Raw genomic sequence first — 19,266 nt, 5'->3', positions numbered from 1 at the left:
TTTCAATCAGCAAAGCAGTGTGCACCCACATAGGCGTTTCAATTACCCTGGCTGATTAGTCAGACCTGTGCTCAGGTTAAAGTTGGGCAGAGCAATGCTGGGAATGAAGAGATCTTAGCAAAATCTACATACTAATAAGAATGACAGCAGTGCAAGTTTTCCCACCATAACAGACGCAACAAAACTAGCAGGAGAGAGAGGGAGATGTCAGTCAAGTGTAGTCTGTAGGTGCCCACATACTCCCGAGAAGAGGTCTGATCAGGCAACATAAGTGAGACACCTGTGTGGGTGTGTAGCGGCTTTAAATCTTCAACTGAATTGCAAATGCAACTGTTCCTTAAGAAATTATTTTTACTGGGATGCCATACCACACCACTGACAAAAACAGTCATGTGACATAAAAAAAATGACTGACTCACTTATCCTGGTGGAATAAGTGAATAAGCCATCACTCTCCCACCCTAACAACCACACACCCGTAAGCAAGGCACTTAACCCTCAGCTGCTCACTGATTAACATAAGTTGACTGTGGTTGTGCTGTGGCACCTCTCAGTTTTAGCATGCAGATAGGAGTTTGAAATTAATATGAGAGCTAAAACTGTCAGCGAAAGTAGTTGAGGCAATGTCAGAACATATTTAAACAATATCTGATGTGATGTATTTATGGGAGGGACAGTTTTGGGTCGTGACCCATCAGTTGCAAAAGGCTGCTGCTGGCTTAAAGCCATTCTACAAGAGAGCTGAGTCATGAACCTCCTCATACCATACTGTAGACCTTCTTTACCTCACTGTGTTTTCATTCTATTTCTGTAATGATAGATTTTGCTGCTACTTTTTTTCTTATTTTCATGACTCACTGAGCTGTTATGGGATAGAATTCTGAAGGAAGGACAGTTCAGATTAAAGTACCCATTAAGATTGGCACTATTGCCAACTATTATCCAATACCTGTCAGTATTACATATAATAAAAATGTTTTACTTTTACAAAAAAATTCTGCCCCAGGCCTGCACCAAACTTTATCCTGGGATGTTAACAAATAGTTCTGGTTTCATTCCATCAAATGTGAATCTGGCACAGATTAATGATGAAAGATCTATTTGCTAATGACCGGTCTTTCTTCAGAGCCTAGCAATAAAAAGTAAGTGTGATGCTGTGTTTCACAGTTCATTTGGAGTGAGCATGTCTCTGTGGTCATGAGACTGTAGACACATCAAGCTCTAAACCCCAGAACTAATGTGGAGCAGCTGTCAGATCCCCCTGCACCACAAACATCCCTGTTTCCGACTGGCCAGGTTTACTATATAGAAAACTTACACCTCTCAGAACCGCTCCAAGCTGGTGAAGGTTTAACACTATGTAGCATGACTCAAGAAGTCTCTGGCCTCTTTTGCACAAACCAAAGATTTTGTCCACTTTTTAACTATATGGTCTGCTGCACATCATGGCACCTGCATGGTTCAGGTGCTAAACCATTCCAATTAAACTAATTGGGACAATAAATGTATGAAAACATAGGCCATTAACTTCAAATAGCCAAAACGTCTGCATCATCCTTATCGTTGTAATTAATTTATGCAAAATAGTCAACAGCAGATTTTTTTATGTGTTTGAATTTGACTTAAGAAGATTGGTGTGTCTAAATATCAGACCAAATATTGTCCAGGTTCTTTAGCTTCTGCATTTGTCATCAATCTAGATATTTATTTATGACAAACACGTTGTTGAAGTGCAACAGTGGTTTTGTACGGTGCTCTCGGTGTTTCACAGGCACTCTGACAAGAGCATTGTAGTGCTGAGGCAATTAGAATAATTGGCTACTGCTGTAGAAGCTGGATACATCAATGCAGCCAGTGGGTCTATTGACCTTGACTGACACACACATAAGCTACATGAGTGCACACACAGTCATATACGCTTGCAATTGATTAACCCTCTAACCCCCTGCTCACTCTCACACACGTGAGCACAAACAGCACTTACACATAACTTTCATTCTGTCTTTGCCTTTTCTTCTCTCTCTCCATCAGTTCCTTTGGAATACAGTTTAAGTGCCATCTAAGTAGAATGAGTGACTCTGTGTGATTTTCCGTAAGGCCAAGCACTTAAAGATAATTGGTTATAATATGTAAAATTTAAATAATAAAACATAAAAATTACCCTTAGTTTGAATAATCAGTTTTGACATGATGTGTGTTAAAGACATTTGTCTGTTTTCTTTGTAACTGCAAAGTAATAACTCAGGACGGGTTCTACTTGCTTGTGTTTAACTGTGATCCAGGAATCTGCATCCAAATTGTAAATGTTCTTTTTTTGTGTGTCTTTCAGAGAGATGTCCCTTTTCTGGAGGAAGGCCACTGGATTTAAAAGTATTAGCGAGCCTCTACGTGGACTGTGGTTTTAGTAGTTGTGAGCTGCCCCCACTGTCAAGCACAGGTTGATTGTGCTTGGCTCACCACTGCTGTATTCTCAGCCAACTTCTTTCACTAGATGATAAAAAACAGTCTGCAGGATTGCCATCCATGGTTTCTGCCCTAATAAAGACTATATCATCCTACTTTAATAAGATTTGCAAAGGAATGTTTACAAAGAAATTGGCAAACCCAATAAAGAAGAAAGAGAGAAGCGAAAATAAAGAGCCCAAATTGACCACTGATTTGCAAGCACATAATCTAGCTCTCTCTACCACACTGAAGACTACAGTTAAAAAGATTTCCAAATGCTCTTCGGCACGTAACATATCGCTTGAAGAAGACGACGGAAAGAACGACTGCTCATCCCTGTCCCCCACTTTCAGTTATCGTGTAGCTATTGCCAATGGACTCCCGAAAAGCTCTCTTCTTTTGAATAATAATGAAAGTATCTTTCCTGAGGTTCTTTCAATTGATAGTAGTTACTCTGACTCCTTGAGTGAGACAAAACCTGTCAGGAGACTGGATGAGCATAAATCCTACACTATGCCAGTAAGACGAAACAGGAAGAGCCTCATCAGTTTGGCTCCTTCTGATGGCAGTTCTGAGGGTGAACGAGTGGAACGCTCTAGTCTACACACACTTAGGCTGGGTGCTCTCCGCAAGTTAAGAAAATGGAAAAAGAGTCAGGAATGTGTTTCCTCGGACTCAGAGGTGAGCAACTGGAGGAAAACCTTGGGCATCCGGAGCAAGTCCTTGGACCGTGCTGGACGGCAGCAAAAGAGCTCGACCCTGGAGCCTGGCTCCTCCTCCACGGGTTGCATCAGTCAGACCCAGGATGTCATGGAGATGATCTTTAAGGAGCTTCAGGGGATCAGCCAGATAGAGACAGAACTGTCTGAGCTACGTGGCCATGTAAATGCCCTTAAAAGCTCCATTGATGAGATCTCTAGCAGTGTGGAAGTAGTCCAAAGTGAGATTGAGCAGCTTCGCTCAGGATTTGTCCAGTCTAGAAGAGAAACACGTGATATTCATGACTACATAAAACAAATTAGCCACCAGGCCAATAATTCAACCTTGCGGTTCCTCAATGTTCCTGAAGATAAGTCAGAGAAAACAGAGAATCTAATATATAAAATACTTAAAGACAAAATGGGCTTCATTGATGCCCATAAAACAATTAAAATTGAGCTTGCCCATAGGTTAGGGCAACAAAGAGAATGTTCTAATGCAAAACCCCGCCCTATTATTGTTATTTTTGTAACACCCCAAGATAGGGATGTAGTGTTGAAAAAATGCTATAAACTGAAAGGAACAGGCATTACAGTCTCTACTGATAGCTTAACTCATGATGGAAAGGAGAAAAAAGACAAAACAATGTCTTCTTCACAAACTTATGAAAGTATGGACATAAAGGTCTCAGGAAAGGATAAAGTAGTGGAGAGTGATGACTGGGATTCCATGGACAGTGATAAAGAATTAGATGAGTTAAGCAGAAATAAATATGCAATGGTAATTTCAAAACCTGCTCACAAGAGCAAATCAGAGAAGAGGCGATCCCATGACCATAGCCGGACAGGAGAGGAAGCAGGCTACTCAGGCGCAGTTCACTATGCTGATGACTCTTACTATGACCCAGACAAGCATGCAAAGGCTTACTACACTGATTTGACCCCTGGTTGGCTTTCCCAGAGTGACTATTCCACCCCTAAACTCAGCCGCTCTGAGTCTGACTGCTCAAAACTTTGCCAGTCATACTCAGAAGACTTTTCAGAGAGTCAGTACTTTACACGGGCTAATGGCTGCTCCCTGCTGTCCTCCTCAGATCAGGAACTGTGGCAGAGAAAACAAGAAGACATGGCCTCCTCGTGGTATGCTAGTCCCAGTCACCCACTTGGCCATGAGAATCAAACTTATGAACACAATGAAGTTGAGACCACAGAAACTATTGACAGTGGGGTGAGCAATGGACTTGTCTGCATGTCTGGGGACAGAAGCCACTACAGTGGCTCCCAGCTCTCCCTGCAAGGTGACCTATCACCCTGGAAAGACTGGCATCATCTGGAGCAGGGTGCTGACTCTGGCTTGGAAGCCTCCATAGAAGTTAGCAGTCCCTTTGACCCATCAACAATCCCCGGTTTTCCAGAAAACATCACTAAGTGTCAGGAGGTTGATTTACAATTTGAAGGAGATGAGGAATTCATGATGCTTGACAGGGAATCTCCCCTACCACCTATAACCACCCACATTATTCCTCCCATCACAGAACGGGAGTCCATCATCAAGACATCTGCCCGGCAGTCTAAAGAGGGATGTAAAGTTGGCACAAAAGAAAGCACGAAAGTTTTGTCTAAAGATGCCCCTAAAGCAGCTGCTAAAGTGACACATAAACAAACTAAATTGGCTCACAAGGAAGAAACCCCCAAAATATTGCCAAAGGAAAGCGCGAAGGTATCTGCTAAGATTTCACCTAAAGTGACCTCTAAAGCAGCTCCTAAAGAGTCACCTAAAGATATTCAGAAATCAGCAGCTAAAGAATCCTCTCAAGTCCTCCCTAAAGACATTCCCAAACCCACACCTAAAGATGTCACAAAGCCTGCTGTTAAAGAAGTATCTAAAGGGTCATCTAAGGTGACTTCGAGTGAGGCGTCTAGAGTCACTCCAAAAGTGACCCCGAAAGATAGCCCAACAATGACCCCAAAAGAAAGTCCAAAGGAGTCTCCTAAAGAGAGCCCTAAAATAACCCCATTTGAGAGCCCTGTCTCAACCCCTAAAGAGTCCCCTAAAGAATCCCCTAAAATCATTGCTAAAGAACCACCACAAGTTGCATCTAAACCAGGTGTGAAAGTTGCTGCTAAAGAGGTTACCAAAGAGGCTGCAAAACTACCACCAAAAGAAGTTCCAAAAGAGATGCCTAAGGTAGCAGCTAAGGAGACTGGTAAAGTACCCACTAAAGAAGTTTCTAAGATTCCACCAAAAGAAGCCCTGAAGGTAGCCCCTAAAGAGACTCCGAAGGTGCCCCCTCAAGAGACCCCTAAAGCAGCCTCAACAGAAGCCCCTAAAGAAGCACCCAAAGCATCCTCTAAAGATGCCCCTAAGGAACCCCCCAAAACACTTCCTAAAGAAAAATTCCCTGAACTGGATGTCAATCACAGCTTTCACCAGACTCAGAACAAGTCTTCAACTATGTACCGCAGTCAGAGTGAGATTCGAACAGACAAGGTTGAGGAGGTTCCCAAGTCTTGGAGCAGTAGGCTCAGCATAGATCTCAGTGAGAAGTCCTTTGGTTTTGGCTTTGGCTCTACACTACAAAGGGCCAAGTCAGCTCTGGAGGTTGTTTGGAAGTCTGGCTCTCAGACTACCCCTGTTCCTCCTGAGGAGCCCGCCAACTCCTCTTCCTCATTTATGGGGCGTTTCCGCACCCTGTCCACCTCCACTGTAAATAACTCTAGTTCTACAATCGACTCAGATGTCTGCACAGAGCCTGTCTTCTACAAGGCAGAGGAAGAGAAAACAGATGCAGAGGCAGAAGCTGGAGAACAACCAGTGGATAATGAAACGCATTATGTTGAAGTGATGGAGCAGGTACTGGCTAACTTGGAGAACATAACTAATGCTAATGAGACAGAAGAGATAGATGAGCCTACACAGGAGTGTGAGACATCTCAGGACTATGATGTGTCTGATGACATTGAGGCCACTCAAGACAATGATGACTCTCAGGATTTTGAGGCCTCTCAAGATTTTGAAGCCACAGAGGAATATGAGGCAAGTAAAGAAGCATGTGTTCTCGAGTATGACTGCAGTTTGGATGAGCAGTATGATGAAGAGTACATTGAGGACTATGAAACCCAACTCACTGAGGATACTGCTGAATATGACGCAATGGTGGAGTACGTGGACGTGGAGGAACCAGATGAGGACAATGATGTGACAGAGGAGATGGAAGAGGGTGATGAGGAGTTAGAGGCGGTAGAGGAGATAATAGAGGAGGCCATTGAGGTTACTGAAAAAGTGGAGCAACAGCAGGAGGATGAAAACAAAAATGTTCCAGAGGAGAAGCCCACAGAGGCCCCACCCAAGAAACGTGTTCGACCCACATTCAAGGAGGCAGCACTGAGGGCCTACAGGAAACAGATGGCTGAACTGGAGCAGCAGATCCTGGCAGGGGGTATGACTTTCCTCTTTGTTTGTCATAGTGACACTTTGATCTTGTACAATGCTTTACATTGTCAACACATGACAGGTCATAACTGTGTTTCTCTATAACACATATAAACATACTTAAATAATAGTAAAAATAAGTCATTGTCAAAACCAAGTCCCAAGCTACTGGGACTTCAAGAAATATATCAATCTTTTTTTGTAACAGTACATTAACTACAAATTGTGAACACTTTACATTCAAATTTGCTCTCTGAGATTTGTCAGAAAATATCAAAAAGGAAAACATAGGCATCAAGGAAAGGGCAACGTGAATTTCAATTGTGTTGCACTGAGAAGACAGACGGACAGAAATCAACTCGAAAGTCTCAGATCGTAGTGGATCTTAGTGGCAGTCTGAAATCTGTTTGATTTCTTTGGTGGAGAGAAGGCCAAGACTTGAAACTTGGTGGTTAAGTTTGTTGAATTTATGGGAACCTCAGGCTTTGATCTGCTCGAAGGATGTCTCTTTGAACTGGTGATTTATTTTCAGGCGAAAAAACTGAAGAGGGGACTCTCTCTCAAGGTGCCAGTGTTACTGGCTGCTGATTGACTGTATTTGTATTCCAGTGGTTCAGTGCTAGATTCTCTTGTAGCAGAATGTTGCTCAAGGGATAAGACTGTTGAAAAATGTTTCTGGAGGTTTATCATTTATCATTAAAGTTTGATAGACCTCTGCACTAGGCCTGGCCTCCTCCTCAGTTCTTTACCACAAATAAAAACTTGACGACAGTCTGTTATTGGGGTATCATCGCGGTGGCACAGATAGACAGTTAAAGCAGGTATGAACATGACGTTTGTAAATATTGACTTACCACTGAGAATGCTCTGTAATATTTAATAATAAATCATTCTGTACTTGTAGCTGAATATTTTGCCAATACTCACATGTGTCTATTTGTATCATACGTCCAGCCTCGCTGCAGTGGTTGCCTTCAATCAAAATGCTGTTTAGCTGATGCATCAAGGACACAATTTAAAATCATCACTGGCATATAAATGGTTAAAATTGATTCAGTGAAGGAAAAGTAGTCTTTGAACTGGAATGAAAAAAGAGACAAGGGATTTTCCACTCTTACTTAAAATGAAAAAGCTCTTGACCTACATATTTTGCTGTGGCACTCATGGTGAGCCAGGTACTGTAGTTCAGGGAATACAGGCTACACCTGAAGATTTGACAGATGTGTGCACTAACATTTTCAGTGGCCACTTTCATCCAACACCCTGCACAGAATAAATTCAGCCCTGTTATTTATGGAAACTCTTAAATTAGGAAAGCTTCCTTCTCTCATATGGTTGTATGTGCCCATGCCTCCTAACCTTTAAGACCAAGAAACCGCAGCTCATATGAGGCATTAGTAGGCGAGTTAGCTATGACAGAACACTATACATTATCATCAAAATTATCACCATTGACCTACATACGATAACATTTAGTTCAGTCCACTTTTAAAATGTGTGTTGACTCATGTCTCGCACTCCGGCACAGTGAGACTATAGGCAGAAGGAATGCACCAGTAATTCTTGTTGAAATTAAAGCCCAGTTGGAATGGATCTTTGAGACTATTACCAATATTGATATTTGAATTTAATAATCTGGGACAATTCATGGGCCTACATTTGTTTTTTAACTTGACACACAAAAGCAAAATAAGCATGATTTTGAAACAACTCCGACCAATACATACTCAGTGGGACATTTTACAGCTGAAAAACAAACTAGTCAGTGCTCTGTGGTGGTTAATTTATGTAATGGTGACAGAAATCTAAATCTCCACCAACATGCTGTAACTTTGGATTGTCTGCACTGAAAGTTGTTACTTTTTATTAACTGTTATTGTCCATTTTGATTCTTATACATTGCTTTTTCTGGTCGAATGGGCGAGAAGGGTTAGAAGTCAATCCGGCTGTCTGACTCATTGACTGATTGACTCATTTCTCACTGCTGACTCATGCATGTGCGAGCTTAGGCGTGCAGTAGACTCTGGGCATATGACTCCTTGTCCTCACCGTCCCGTAGCTTTTGGCTCTTTTCTCCATCTTTCTATAAATCAGTTAGTGGCCTTGTCTCTAGCTTTCGAAAGTCTTTCTATATTGCTCTTTCCTGGTTCTGTGCACAGTGATGTTTGAGTCCAGATGTCATAGCCATTATTAGTTTTCACTTTAGCAACAGTGCACAAACATATTGTCTGTCTGAGACAGGCCAAGATGAAGTGACAAAATGTGAGTCATAGAGTACCCTGGAGTAACTCTAAACATAAAAAAGGTACATGTATGGTTACATTAATCTAGTGTGAAGTCAGTGTTTGGGTCCACATATTATATAGCAATTAACTAGCCTTGTGTACTAATCCTTATCCTGATGATAAGACACCAATGTTATTATTGGTACTAGCCATTGTTGGGCATTGTTATGCACATTATTTATGGAGTGGCAAATCCTACATTTGTAGCATAGTAAGGAGAAAGTTTGTACACTTCCAACTATAAAATGATTGACATGCTGTTTCCATTGTCATCCAAAACACTCGCATGCTCATGTATTTGTTTGACACATAAAGTGTAGGCAATGCTATCTGACATTAAAGCCCTTAGCCCCTGGACAGTTTGCCCAGTTTTAATCAATCCTTAAATGCTACATTACCACACACTACCTGACATTTAACACCTTTACACATTTGCTATTGATAGAAACAGACCCAGTATGCATTTAATGAGCGCTAGTGACAATGTGTAAAATTCATTATGCTGCTGAATGAGATGTAGCCATAGATGGAAGCACACACAGGCATACTCTCTAACACCACCCCTCACCCTCTACCCCCCCACCCATTAGCTTTATGCCTTCATCTCTCGTAACTGTTATGTGCTCATCATGCTCGTGCTCTGAGGCGTGCTCGCTGGTCTGTGTTGGAGCCGTGAAGGGAGTCTCAGCAGCGCTGCCACTCCTGCCAGGCCTGTCTTCAACTGGCTACAGCAGCGTCTGTATTCAGATGCTAATTCACACTCCCAAGGGCATTCTGTAACCAGGTCAGCCTTGCTTGGAATATTTATAGAGGTCTGCTGCTAGTGAAGTTTGCTGCTTGCTCCTGGGGGAGCAAAGGAGGTAGACCCTCTTTATGCTTAGTGCACCATTTCCCGAGAAAGTGTGGATATGAAAAATTCAGATACAGGGAATGAAGACTCTCTGTTGTTGTTTTAGTTGATATCATCTAATTCAAAGCACTGACTGATTCAATATCACTGTCTTCAGCTGAGTGCTGTAAACAGGGAAAGCTTCTTCCCCACAGTTTACAGTCATAACTTGGAGGAGCTATGACTCTTGTTTACATTACATTACCTCTGGCTTTCAGATTAGATGCTTAAAATACAGTACTCTTTCTCTAATTGCAGTGCTGCCAAATCATCCTCATTATTTCGTGCTTGTCCTCTTCCCCCTAAACTTGCACTAGAATAATTTCATAATAACTTGGATTCAGGCAATAGTTTTGCCTTCATGTGTACAATTTAAATCTTTCAAAAACAAAACAAGCGTATTTCTGATTAGATGAGGGAAGATAACCCGTTTTACCCCACTCTGCTCTACTCCTGGTTCATGCCCACAGGGATTCTATTTTTGAGCTGAAACTGAACTAAATTAACCCTCTGACACAAGCCTGCTACAGCCTCAAACATTTAGTTATAGCTGGAAAAATGGGAGCAGAAGAATGTTACTGTTGCTCATGTACTGTAGCTGATGTGTCCTCTCCTATAGTAGGGAACGGTCAGATCTTGTGGTATTGTTTGAGTCATCAGAGGGACAAGCAGTGGACACGTTGGTAGCGCAGGCACCCAGGACATTCACATCTCACTCTGTGCTAGCAAATTTCATTACATCAAAGCCTGGAGGGCTGCAACCTCTCACTACACACTTCTCCCGTGGGTCCTCCTGTTTTATCATAAATCTGTTATCCTGTAAGTGATTTGTGAGATTATTAATGAAGCAGCATTTAGATTGGCTAATACATGATAATGTGAAATGTTTTTGGATTACATCCATCTGTAGAGGGAAAATTACCTGTTTTTACTGTCATCTAGCAGTAGCACGTATCAAGCTGTACAAAAGAGGTGCAAGCAATGAATACACAGCCTTACATAGTTGTAAGATGACAGATACATGTAAATGATGCATGCTGTGAAATGCATTACATAATAAATAAATAAAATAAAATAAATAGAAAAATATGTACAGGCATATGACTATACAGATATAATAAAAATAGTTCCCAGTAGTTCAGGGGAGTCACCAAACAGCACATCACAATAATCAGTATTTTAGTGGAAATGCATTATTTAGCAGTCTTAACCAAATATGATCATGCTGAATTGCACCAAAAAAATAATATATGATACAAAAATGTAAATAAAAAAGTGTAAAAAAGTTGGTCATGTAAATTTTGTCAGTGTCTTCCACAGCATCTGGCTGATCTATCATGTGCATTGGCGTTGTGATTACTGCTAGTTTCAGAAAGGAGTGGTGGATGCTCTTTTCGGAAGAATTTCAAGTTCAGGATTTAACATAGCATAGTTAAGCTGCAGATTGTATGGTGGGCTTGTTTGTTGCCTTGTCTGACTGAGTGGGGGTCTTGTTGAAAGTTGTCTTTTAAATGTTGTGTCTTCATTCAGGCTCTACAGGGTGTCCTCCTGACATTACCTTGGTTTTGGTTGGAGAGGGAAGGATGTGATAACCACCGTGGCTTTACTGCAAGGCTGGGCTGGACTGGGACGAAAAAAATTGGCCCTGGCACTTTTGGCCCAGACTGGCCCCCCACAATCAGTCAAACACCATCCTTAAGTACACCATCTTTGCGACCCCCTTAAATATCCGTACTATGCTATTCCCCAAATCCGTCGCGTGCACCATGCAGATACATTTGTCCAGTTTAGGCGACCAAAACTGGTTGTTGTCAGGGAAGGACTGTCCCAAAATAAACTTTTTGAGAGTGTCAACTTAGGGAACCAGCATATGATTGAGGAAAACCCATGAACTTGCGTAAGATTTGTGGTTGGTCTTGAAATGCTGTTTAACATTAAATATCTGGAGCACCTGTTTGCGGTTGAGGGAGATCATTTCATCTGTCCCCCGAGGTCTGATGAAGTACGAGTTGAAAACGCCTTTTCTCCTCAGCCACACAGCATTTTTCCATGGTGGGTTTTCCACCTCACTTCCACATTTACTGCTGAGGTGTCCACTGAAATCACTAACTTTACCTAACAGCACTAACATTGATGACAGAATGTAATTCCTTGCTCCCAGTAGCCATGCACCTGGTAGCTTTCTACATGTTGTCATTCCTAGCCTGTCAGACGCTTGTTAAGGGGATGCGGTTTTACACAGTAGCCAAGTAGTGCATTAAATGTTGGCTATTGGAAGTATTGAAATGGGCTGCAGATGATTAAAATTTAATGCATGCATTTCGTTTCACATTTGGGGGGCGCACAAAATGTTTCAGAGGGACGCCATTGGCCCGCGGCCTGCACTTTGAGAGCCCTTGTCCTAAAATAAACCTGTGTTGATGGTTGGTAGCAGACACGTACCCTGGTCTCCAGGTAGAAGTGGAAGTGTTGAATGGCGCTGTTGCAGCACTACATGAAGGTCAAACTAATTCCTGTCTTGGCACCAAATGGAAATATGGGCCATTTTAAGCTGCCTGAGCAGAGATCACACCCAGCCAGTGCAAAGCTGCTGTTCATTTTGTGTGCCTTTCACTACGAACTCCCGCCCTGCATTTTTGAGTAGAGCACTGATCATTTGTTAGGTAACGCTAAGAAGGCTGCTCATAGATGAAGTTCAAGTTGTTGAATATTAATTCACAAATGTTGTTTCTTGTTTAGATGTCATCTGGTTCATTTTTACCCGAATGTGTTTTAATGTTAGTTGCCAGTCAGCGAGCGATGTAACATTATTGCTGGTGTGATTGGAACTGTTATGATTCTTCACATGCCATTGAAAAGGTTGGCACACTGTGTTTAACTTCAGATATTAAGTTAGTCATCACTGAACTTCCTTTTCTCCAGTAAGACTTGAACTTGGCGTAAAGAGGAAACACCAGCAGGCTTTTCTGCTCTGGTGAGCTTCAGTCTATCTGTAGTGTGACTTGTATATTAAGAATGACAGGCAAAGTTGACATGGTTGCACTTTTGGTGCAGCAGTTGGCTTGTCGATGCAGCTTTTTTGTTTGTTTGTTTTCAGTCAGGATGTGTTCAACTCTGCGGCCTATGCTCTGCGCTGAGGTCTTGCTGGTACTGTGATCCAATGAGCCAGACCACAAAAGTACAAAGTGGTCGTGTCAGCCTCGACTCCACAGTCACTCTCAACTTTCCTGCAGCAGCATTCAGTTGTGACAGGTCCTGCTCCTCTTTGTTATCTTGCTTTTCTCTGTTTTTCATGAGCTCCCTGGAAATACTCCTGTGCCCTCGCTGTGCTGGACTGTGATCATGACTGGGAACAGCCATCTGTTAAAACAAGGGTCTAGTGAAAATCTTTCATCACAGATTTCTTAATTTTATAATGCTTTTTCTTTATTAGTACATCTTTGTGTATATGTGTTCCTGAATGTCCACATTAGAACACATGTTCCTCTGTGTGTTGGAGTAGGGGGTCCTGGTTATGCTATCAGCCATGTGCAGGCTTTTCTGCTCCAGTGAGCTCTGATCTATGTGCAGCATGTGACCATGTGTGTCAGCGCTGAAACGCAGGATTTACTGTTATTGTTGTTACTGCAACACTTTGCCCACAGCGCACACACTCAGAGGTTTCCTACCAATCAATTACATTTTTGTTCCTCAGATTTAAGGCACCTGTGAAATGAGGTTTATATCAGCGGCTGTAGTCTATCTTTGTGGTCTGGCTTTATCTAGCGCAGCTGCAGACTTTCTGGAAGAGGAGATGGCTCTATCTTGTATAGCTGTGCTGAAAGTAGCTGAGCTGATCGCTGTCCATGGTTCCCGCTTGCAGCTTAGCACCTCTTTGAGTGCCGTGTCTCTGCGAGTGTGCAGCTTTTGCTGTCACCTCACCCAGTAGAAATATGTTGTCACCAAAAATATGCCGTCTGTACAAAAAAAAAAGCCTTTTCAAGAAGTTATACAATCTAATTAGTTTCATGGTTACTAGAAAACCTTTTTAATGTTTTTAAATTATCAGTACCTCCGTGAGGACCATCATCATGAAAAGATATGCACTTGTGGTGAACACTAATGGCACTCTAAAGCACTCTGGGTAATAGCATCCACCAAATACTGTGTAACGTCTTCTCAATTGATATTTTAATGGTTATCAATTAATATTTTCGTGTTGTGATTTTTTAACTGGTGCCAACTTTCAAGTAAAGAGACAAAACAAAATGAATCAATACCTGCAAAATTCAAGAAAGAAGCTAATTTATCATTGCTTTATGCTGCATTAGTGACGCAGTAACTGCATGTCAACAACAAACGGTGTGTCGCATTGTTTTAATCAGAACGGCAATTTGATCTTTCTCTGGTGAACAGCTGTTTTCTGTTTGTAGCACATTAGATCGTGATTATGCTGCCATTTATCACCCATGGATCAATAGCACAGTAATTACACCTCTGCAGTCTTGCTTATTTAAAGGGCTTGCCCTCTTGCAGTTTGTCTCGAATATGGGAATATGATGCCAACTGCTTGTGCTTACCTAATGTTCTACATCTCCATAGCTATGACCGTTAAGTCACGTACTGTAATCGATTAAAGGCATCATTTGATTTGAAATATTGTGCAAAGAATGAATGAGTGTCACATATTGACCTTCAACCTGTGAACCTTACATTGTACGTTGCTTTTTCTACCGGTTCTACCTCATACAGTCTTCCTCTGTTCATAGCTATTCCCCCTGAGGCACATGTTGACTGTTGCCATTTCTGCATAAATTGTTTGGCAAAACAGAATTGTGTCATCAGGCAGTAATAGTAGATTCATGTCCTAAGTGTGTGTATTTTTCAGTGAGCTGCTCTCTCCTAACGCTTCACCCTCCTGTCATTCTCTCCTTTCAGACAGCAGTGCTTTGGATACACAGGTTTTAAGTCATTGTTTATCATCAAGCACGTGGACACGTGTGATTTCCTTGCATGTGCATGTGTTTGTGTATATCTTTGTGAGTGTGTCTTGTGTTTTGTGGTATGCTGGCGTGATGGTGTGTGAGGTTTGTGTCTCCTTTGAATTGGATTTGAAATATTACATCTACCTGAGTGTACCTGTGAGTGTGCGTGTTTGTTTTCCTGTAGATACACTGAAGGAATATCTGTAGGTATGAAGGAGAATGCTGCATGTACCTTCGAGCCATCTGACTGTCACTTTGTGCTGGTTGTCCTTTTATTCCTCTCCTTTCAGAAAATGATTTGTGTTTCAAACTGACCATTTTGGTCAGTGAGGAGGGAGCGTTACACAATAGGCAAATCTGGCCTGAAGCACCAAGAGCGGCAAAACTCTCAGTCTTGAGCCCACAAATTACATTGATGTGGAATAATTTGGTCTTTTGCCTGTGGTGCTTGCCTCCCTTCTCCCCGTGCTGTACTCCTCTCCTACCATTTATATGATCCTGAATTGACCTCCACATGTACTGTATGTTCCCAAGTACATTATATTAGACTGTACATTTGATTTGTTTGCATTTTGCTGCTGTTTGCATTTAGTTGTGTGCACTGACTGTACCTTATACTTTCTTGTTTTACATTGTGTGTTTCCTCTGTCTGCAGCCGCGCAGTGTTTTGGATCCCAAAGTGCTCGGCTTGCAGTCAGGAGGGTGAGTAGTGGCTCGCTTCCTTATCTGATCGGTTCACAATTACACAAATCTGAGCTGCTGTGCTGTTTTGTACCTCCACGCTGAGGCTCATGCCGTAGAAATATTACAGACATGCTGATTCTCTGGCAGGCTGCCCCAATTAAGGTATCGTGCTCCCAAGATGCTTATACAAATGATTGATGCCTTCACAGCATCTGTAAACATGTAGACTAATGTGTATGAAGTTACAATTAATGATGAAAGTCTACATGAAACATAGATGAAGCCAACTGTTATATCATATGAAGTCATGGGAAAAATAGCTCATAATCATATAGCCTCCATTACCCCGACATGCCGATGCAGCCATCTGTAGCATGCATTGTGCTTAGAGGCAGGGAGAGCCAGGGGCCCTAGGGTGAGGCAAGGGCCAGTGCAGCTTGTCACGTTGTGTATCTTTAGGGTCATACCACTGATGTCGCTGAGAGGGCTGACAGAAAAGCTTGAGGAGCTTTATCTGTGTGGAGGCATTGGAGCCTTGATGTCATGTTGAGGTCATTAGAGAGGCTTTGAGTGACAGTTGAGGTGATGCCACTGAGAGCCTCATGGGAAAGGAGCAAGACTGGTGGGGAAGCGGCGAGGGGGCCCGTGAAGTGTGCACAAGGGAGTTGGAGGATGGAGTGGGCGAGAGAACTGGAAGTGAAGTGCCGCAGAGACAGCTGAGAAAAACTCAGCTTAAAGTGTCCGTATTTGAGGTGTGAGATCTCACTTTCAGTATCCATAGCATGTAATAGAAATCCAGCAATAGGTATGATGTGTATCAATAATAGGCATCGCTGCAGCAATACCCTGCCAAAATGTAGATAACACGCAAGAGAGGGAGTCCGTGGGAACAGCACAGGGTGAAAGGGATTACATGGAGCTCCAGTGTAGGTGGTCGGCATCATGTGAGGTGAAGAGGACGGGGTGAGACAGGTTAGGCGGGAGGCGTGATCCATGGTGGTTGCCGTCTGTGTAAATCAAAGCCCCCCTTTCACCGTAGTAATGTCTCCCCCAGCATGGCATTATTATGATATTAATACACCTTAAATCTGTCTGCTTCTCCAGGGCTGGCAGTATTCTTTATGGTATTGACAGCATGCCAGATTTACGCCGCAAGAGGACAGTGCCTCTTGTCCGAGACCTGGTGAGTCATCTGCCGCAACAAGGTTATTTGTGATTTATGTGAAATGTATCTGCGTGACCCCACATTATACCACATGGGTGGAATCCTGCTCTGTGTGCGTATGGATCCAATAATAACTTTACAGGGAACCTAGTTAAATGTGCCGGGGCTTTAGAGAGACAGTGTTTGTTTCATATCATTACATGATATTGCCGCATTAGCACAGGACTTACAATAGCCTGAACAGTCTTTATCAAACACTGGTTGTCAAAACATCAGTTGATTACAGGTGTGTTACAGCACACCATCTGTTTTATTTAAAACATTTTCATCACATACAATCTGTAGATTTGCTTAGGGATGGGAATTGATAAGATTTTGTTGATACCACGGTGCCACTGTCGATTCTGCTTATTGGTCCAACTCTTTATCGATTCCCTTATCGATTCCTGATCAGCTTACTGTGTGGAAAAAAGTAGGCCTACACAGGTTTTCAGCACCGGCGCAACTGTTTTCTTATCTCTGAGTCTGAACACGCCATAGAAACGGCAGATAAATATGCCGGCATCATTAAAGGGAAATGATGCGCTTGGAGCGCACAGCTCCGACGCACAGGACAATTTGTATCTCGGCTGGAACCAGTTCTCCATTCCCATCCCCAGACTTGCACTGTAGTTTCAAAATGAATTTCAAGAATCGCATAAACATTTATTGTGATAAAAACAAGCCAGCAAGGAGCTGATTGGTGATAAAAGCAACCACTTAAAACTCTGGCTGTTTAGTGTAGAGCACTGCCTATTGGTGATATTGGGGATGTTAAAAGTAACCTTAGCTATAACTCTATGGCTTGATTAATTAGCCTGGAGAGGGTGTTTAAGGCATAGCATCACAGTGATGCTCCCCCATTTGTTTTTATTGCAACATAATGTGTCATAACATATCCCACAGAGAGGCCTGTTGCAGTGCAGTCGACTTTAGCACTGTGCCACATGGTTAGCCTCTCTGTTTGAAGCAAATAGCCTTCATGTCTGTTTATAACTGTTTGTCCATTATGTGCTGCACAGTGTGTGTCTGTCTTGTCTATGTTTGTCTGTCATCTTCATATGTTTTTAGTCAAAAGGATGGAAAACAATATTAGGGCTAAGTTACTTACAAACAACCTGTTTAATACTTCGACATTCTGCACTTTGAAAGATTTAGAGTTTCTTGTGACATGATATGGTTATGTAGCTTGATGTCATACACGTAGATGCTGATGAATGTTTATATCACAGTGAACAACATGAGTTGATGCTGTATTTGTCCATATCTCTCATGAAATTAATAACCAACAATGTCTTGGTAAGTATGGGTTGTTGTTTTTTATTTTTTACTTTTATTTTTTGGATTTTGCGTGTATATTTGCCATTCCTACATAGACCCATAACAGCTATGGGTGATATTTTTCAGTGAGTTGTCAGATTTCAGCCTCGCCGATGCTTGGCCATTTATCTTCCTTTTTTTTCTTTCGTTGCTCGGCAGGGGTCGAAAAATTGTACACAACTTGAAATGTTGACAACTCAACCCAAAAATATATCCGAGAGACTTCATTGACTTCTGATTTAACTGTGTGGGGCTTTTAAATCATGTAAAAGTGACACTGAGCAAGCCTTTTACACTTGGGATGAAGTCAGTAGTCAGCAAACTAATTGGTCCCCTTTTCATGCCTCTCCTTTGTCAATGTCCCCCATTTGCTGTGTGATTGCTTCAGGGCAGCGACAGCGTTTGATTGGAATGGACAGCAGGGTTCCCCCATGCTATGGCGGGATGCAAAAATGTAAACACAAAAATGAAAGTGGAAAATCGATTCACGAAGCATTGAACGCTCCACTGTTGCTGAATAGATAACATCTGGACGTGCAGGGTCATTTTGTATTGCCCGTAGCATCCTCAGCAGTGCTGGTGCATGTTGATAAACTTACATCAACACTCACAGTTCATGTAGAGGTCACGTTCCCTCCTACATTCTCCATGGCTTCCATGGATCTTTACCATAGCTGGGCTGTACAGACGAGAGGGTCGTGGTAAAGACTGATCCAATATTGTCAGCTGTCCATGTCTGCATTCCTCTGTTACGTAACTTCCTCCAGTATGGGATAAATGTGTATCAATCTCTGGTCACCCAAACTCAATGGATATCAATATAACAGCTAATTTACATGTGTGTATACGTGCGCGTCTGTGCGTGTGTGTTACCTGTTTGTGTTTGTGAGAGTGCTTTATGTGGACGTGTACTGTTTAATACCGTTTGAGTAAGTTTGAGAATGTCAGAGCAGATGCGTGTGTGTTGTTTAAGCGTGTGTGTGCGTGTGTGCGCGCGTGTGCAAGTACGGTGTTGTGCAGTACAGCTGGCTTCACCCATACGTGAGTGTGTGTGTCTCGTGTTTGTGTCAAACTAATGTGCAGAGCAGACAGCAGAAAATATGATCAAAGCTTCATCCAACAGAGAACTGAATTAAATGCCAAGCATGACTGCAGTTTAGTAACTTCCAATGCATGAGTGGATAAAGAATCATGCAACGGCTGTATAATCTCTCTTGATGAATAGTTGAATCTTTCTAGAGCTCTATGCCCTAACCGGCAGTCCTGCATGGCAGTTGAGACACCTATGCGCTCAGTATGGATAATAAACACATTTCCTCTGCTGTTTGTGCTTTTCAGCATTCA

General features: G+C 42.3%; 1 protein-coding gene across 1 annotated transcript in view; it reads left to right on the top strand.

Moving 5' to 3' along the window:
- Nucleotides 1-2,523: 2,523 nt before the first annotated feature.
- The window catches only part of LOC121608743 (protein unc-13 homolog C), a 90,095-nt gene continuing 73,352 nt past the window's right edge, over nucleotides 2,524-19,266 (top strand). The window contains exons 1-4 of the mRNA XM_041940075.1: nucleotides 2,524-6,583; nucleotides 15,005-15,036; nucleotides 15,370-15,416; nucleotides 16,503-16,581. Of these exons, the coding sequence (XP_041796009.1) occupies nucleotides 2,524-6,583; nucleotides 15,005-15,036; nucleotides 15,370-15,416; nucleotides 16,503-16,581 (4,218 nt within the window). The remainder of the gene's footprint in view (nucleotides 6,584-15,004; nucleotides 15,037-15,369; nucleotides 15,417-16,502; nucleotides 16,582-19,266) is intronic.

The sequence above is a fragment of the Chelmon rostratus genome, chromosome 1 (genome assembly GCF_017976325.1).
Source record: "Chelmon rostratus isolate fCheRos1 chromosome 1, fCheRos1.pri, whole genome shotgun sequence".
NCBI lineage: Eukaryota > Metazoa > Chordata > Actinopteri > Chaetodontiformes > Chaetodontidae > Chelmon > Chelmon rostratus.
Note: the sequence above shows the minus strand (reverse complement) of the source record. Positions and strands in the feature narration are given on the sequence as shown.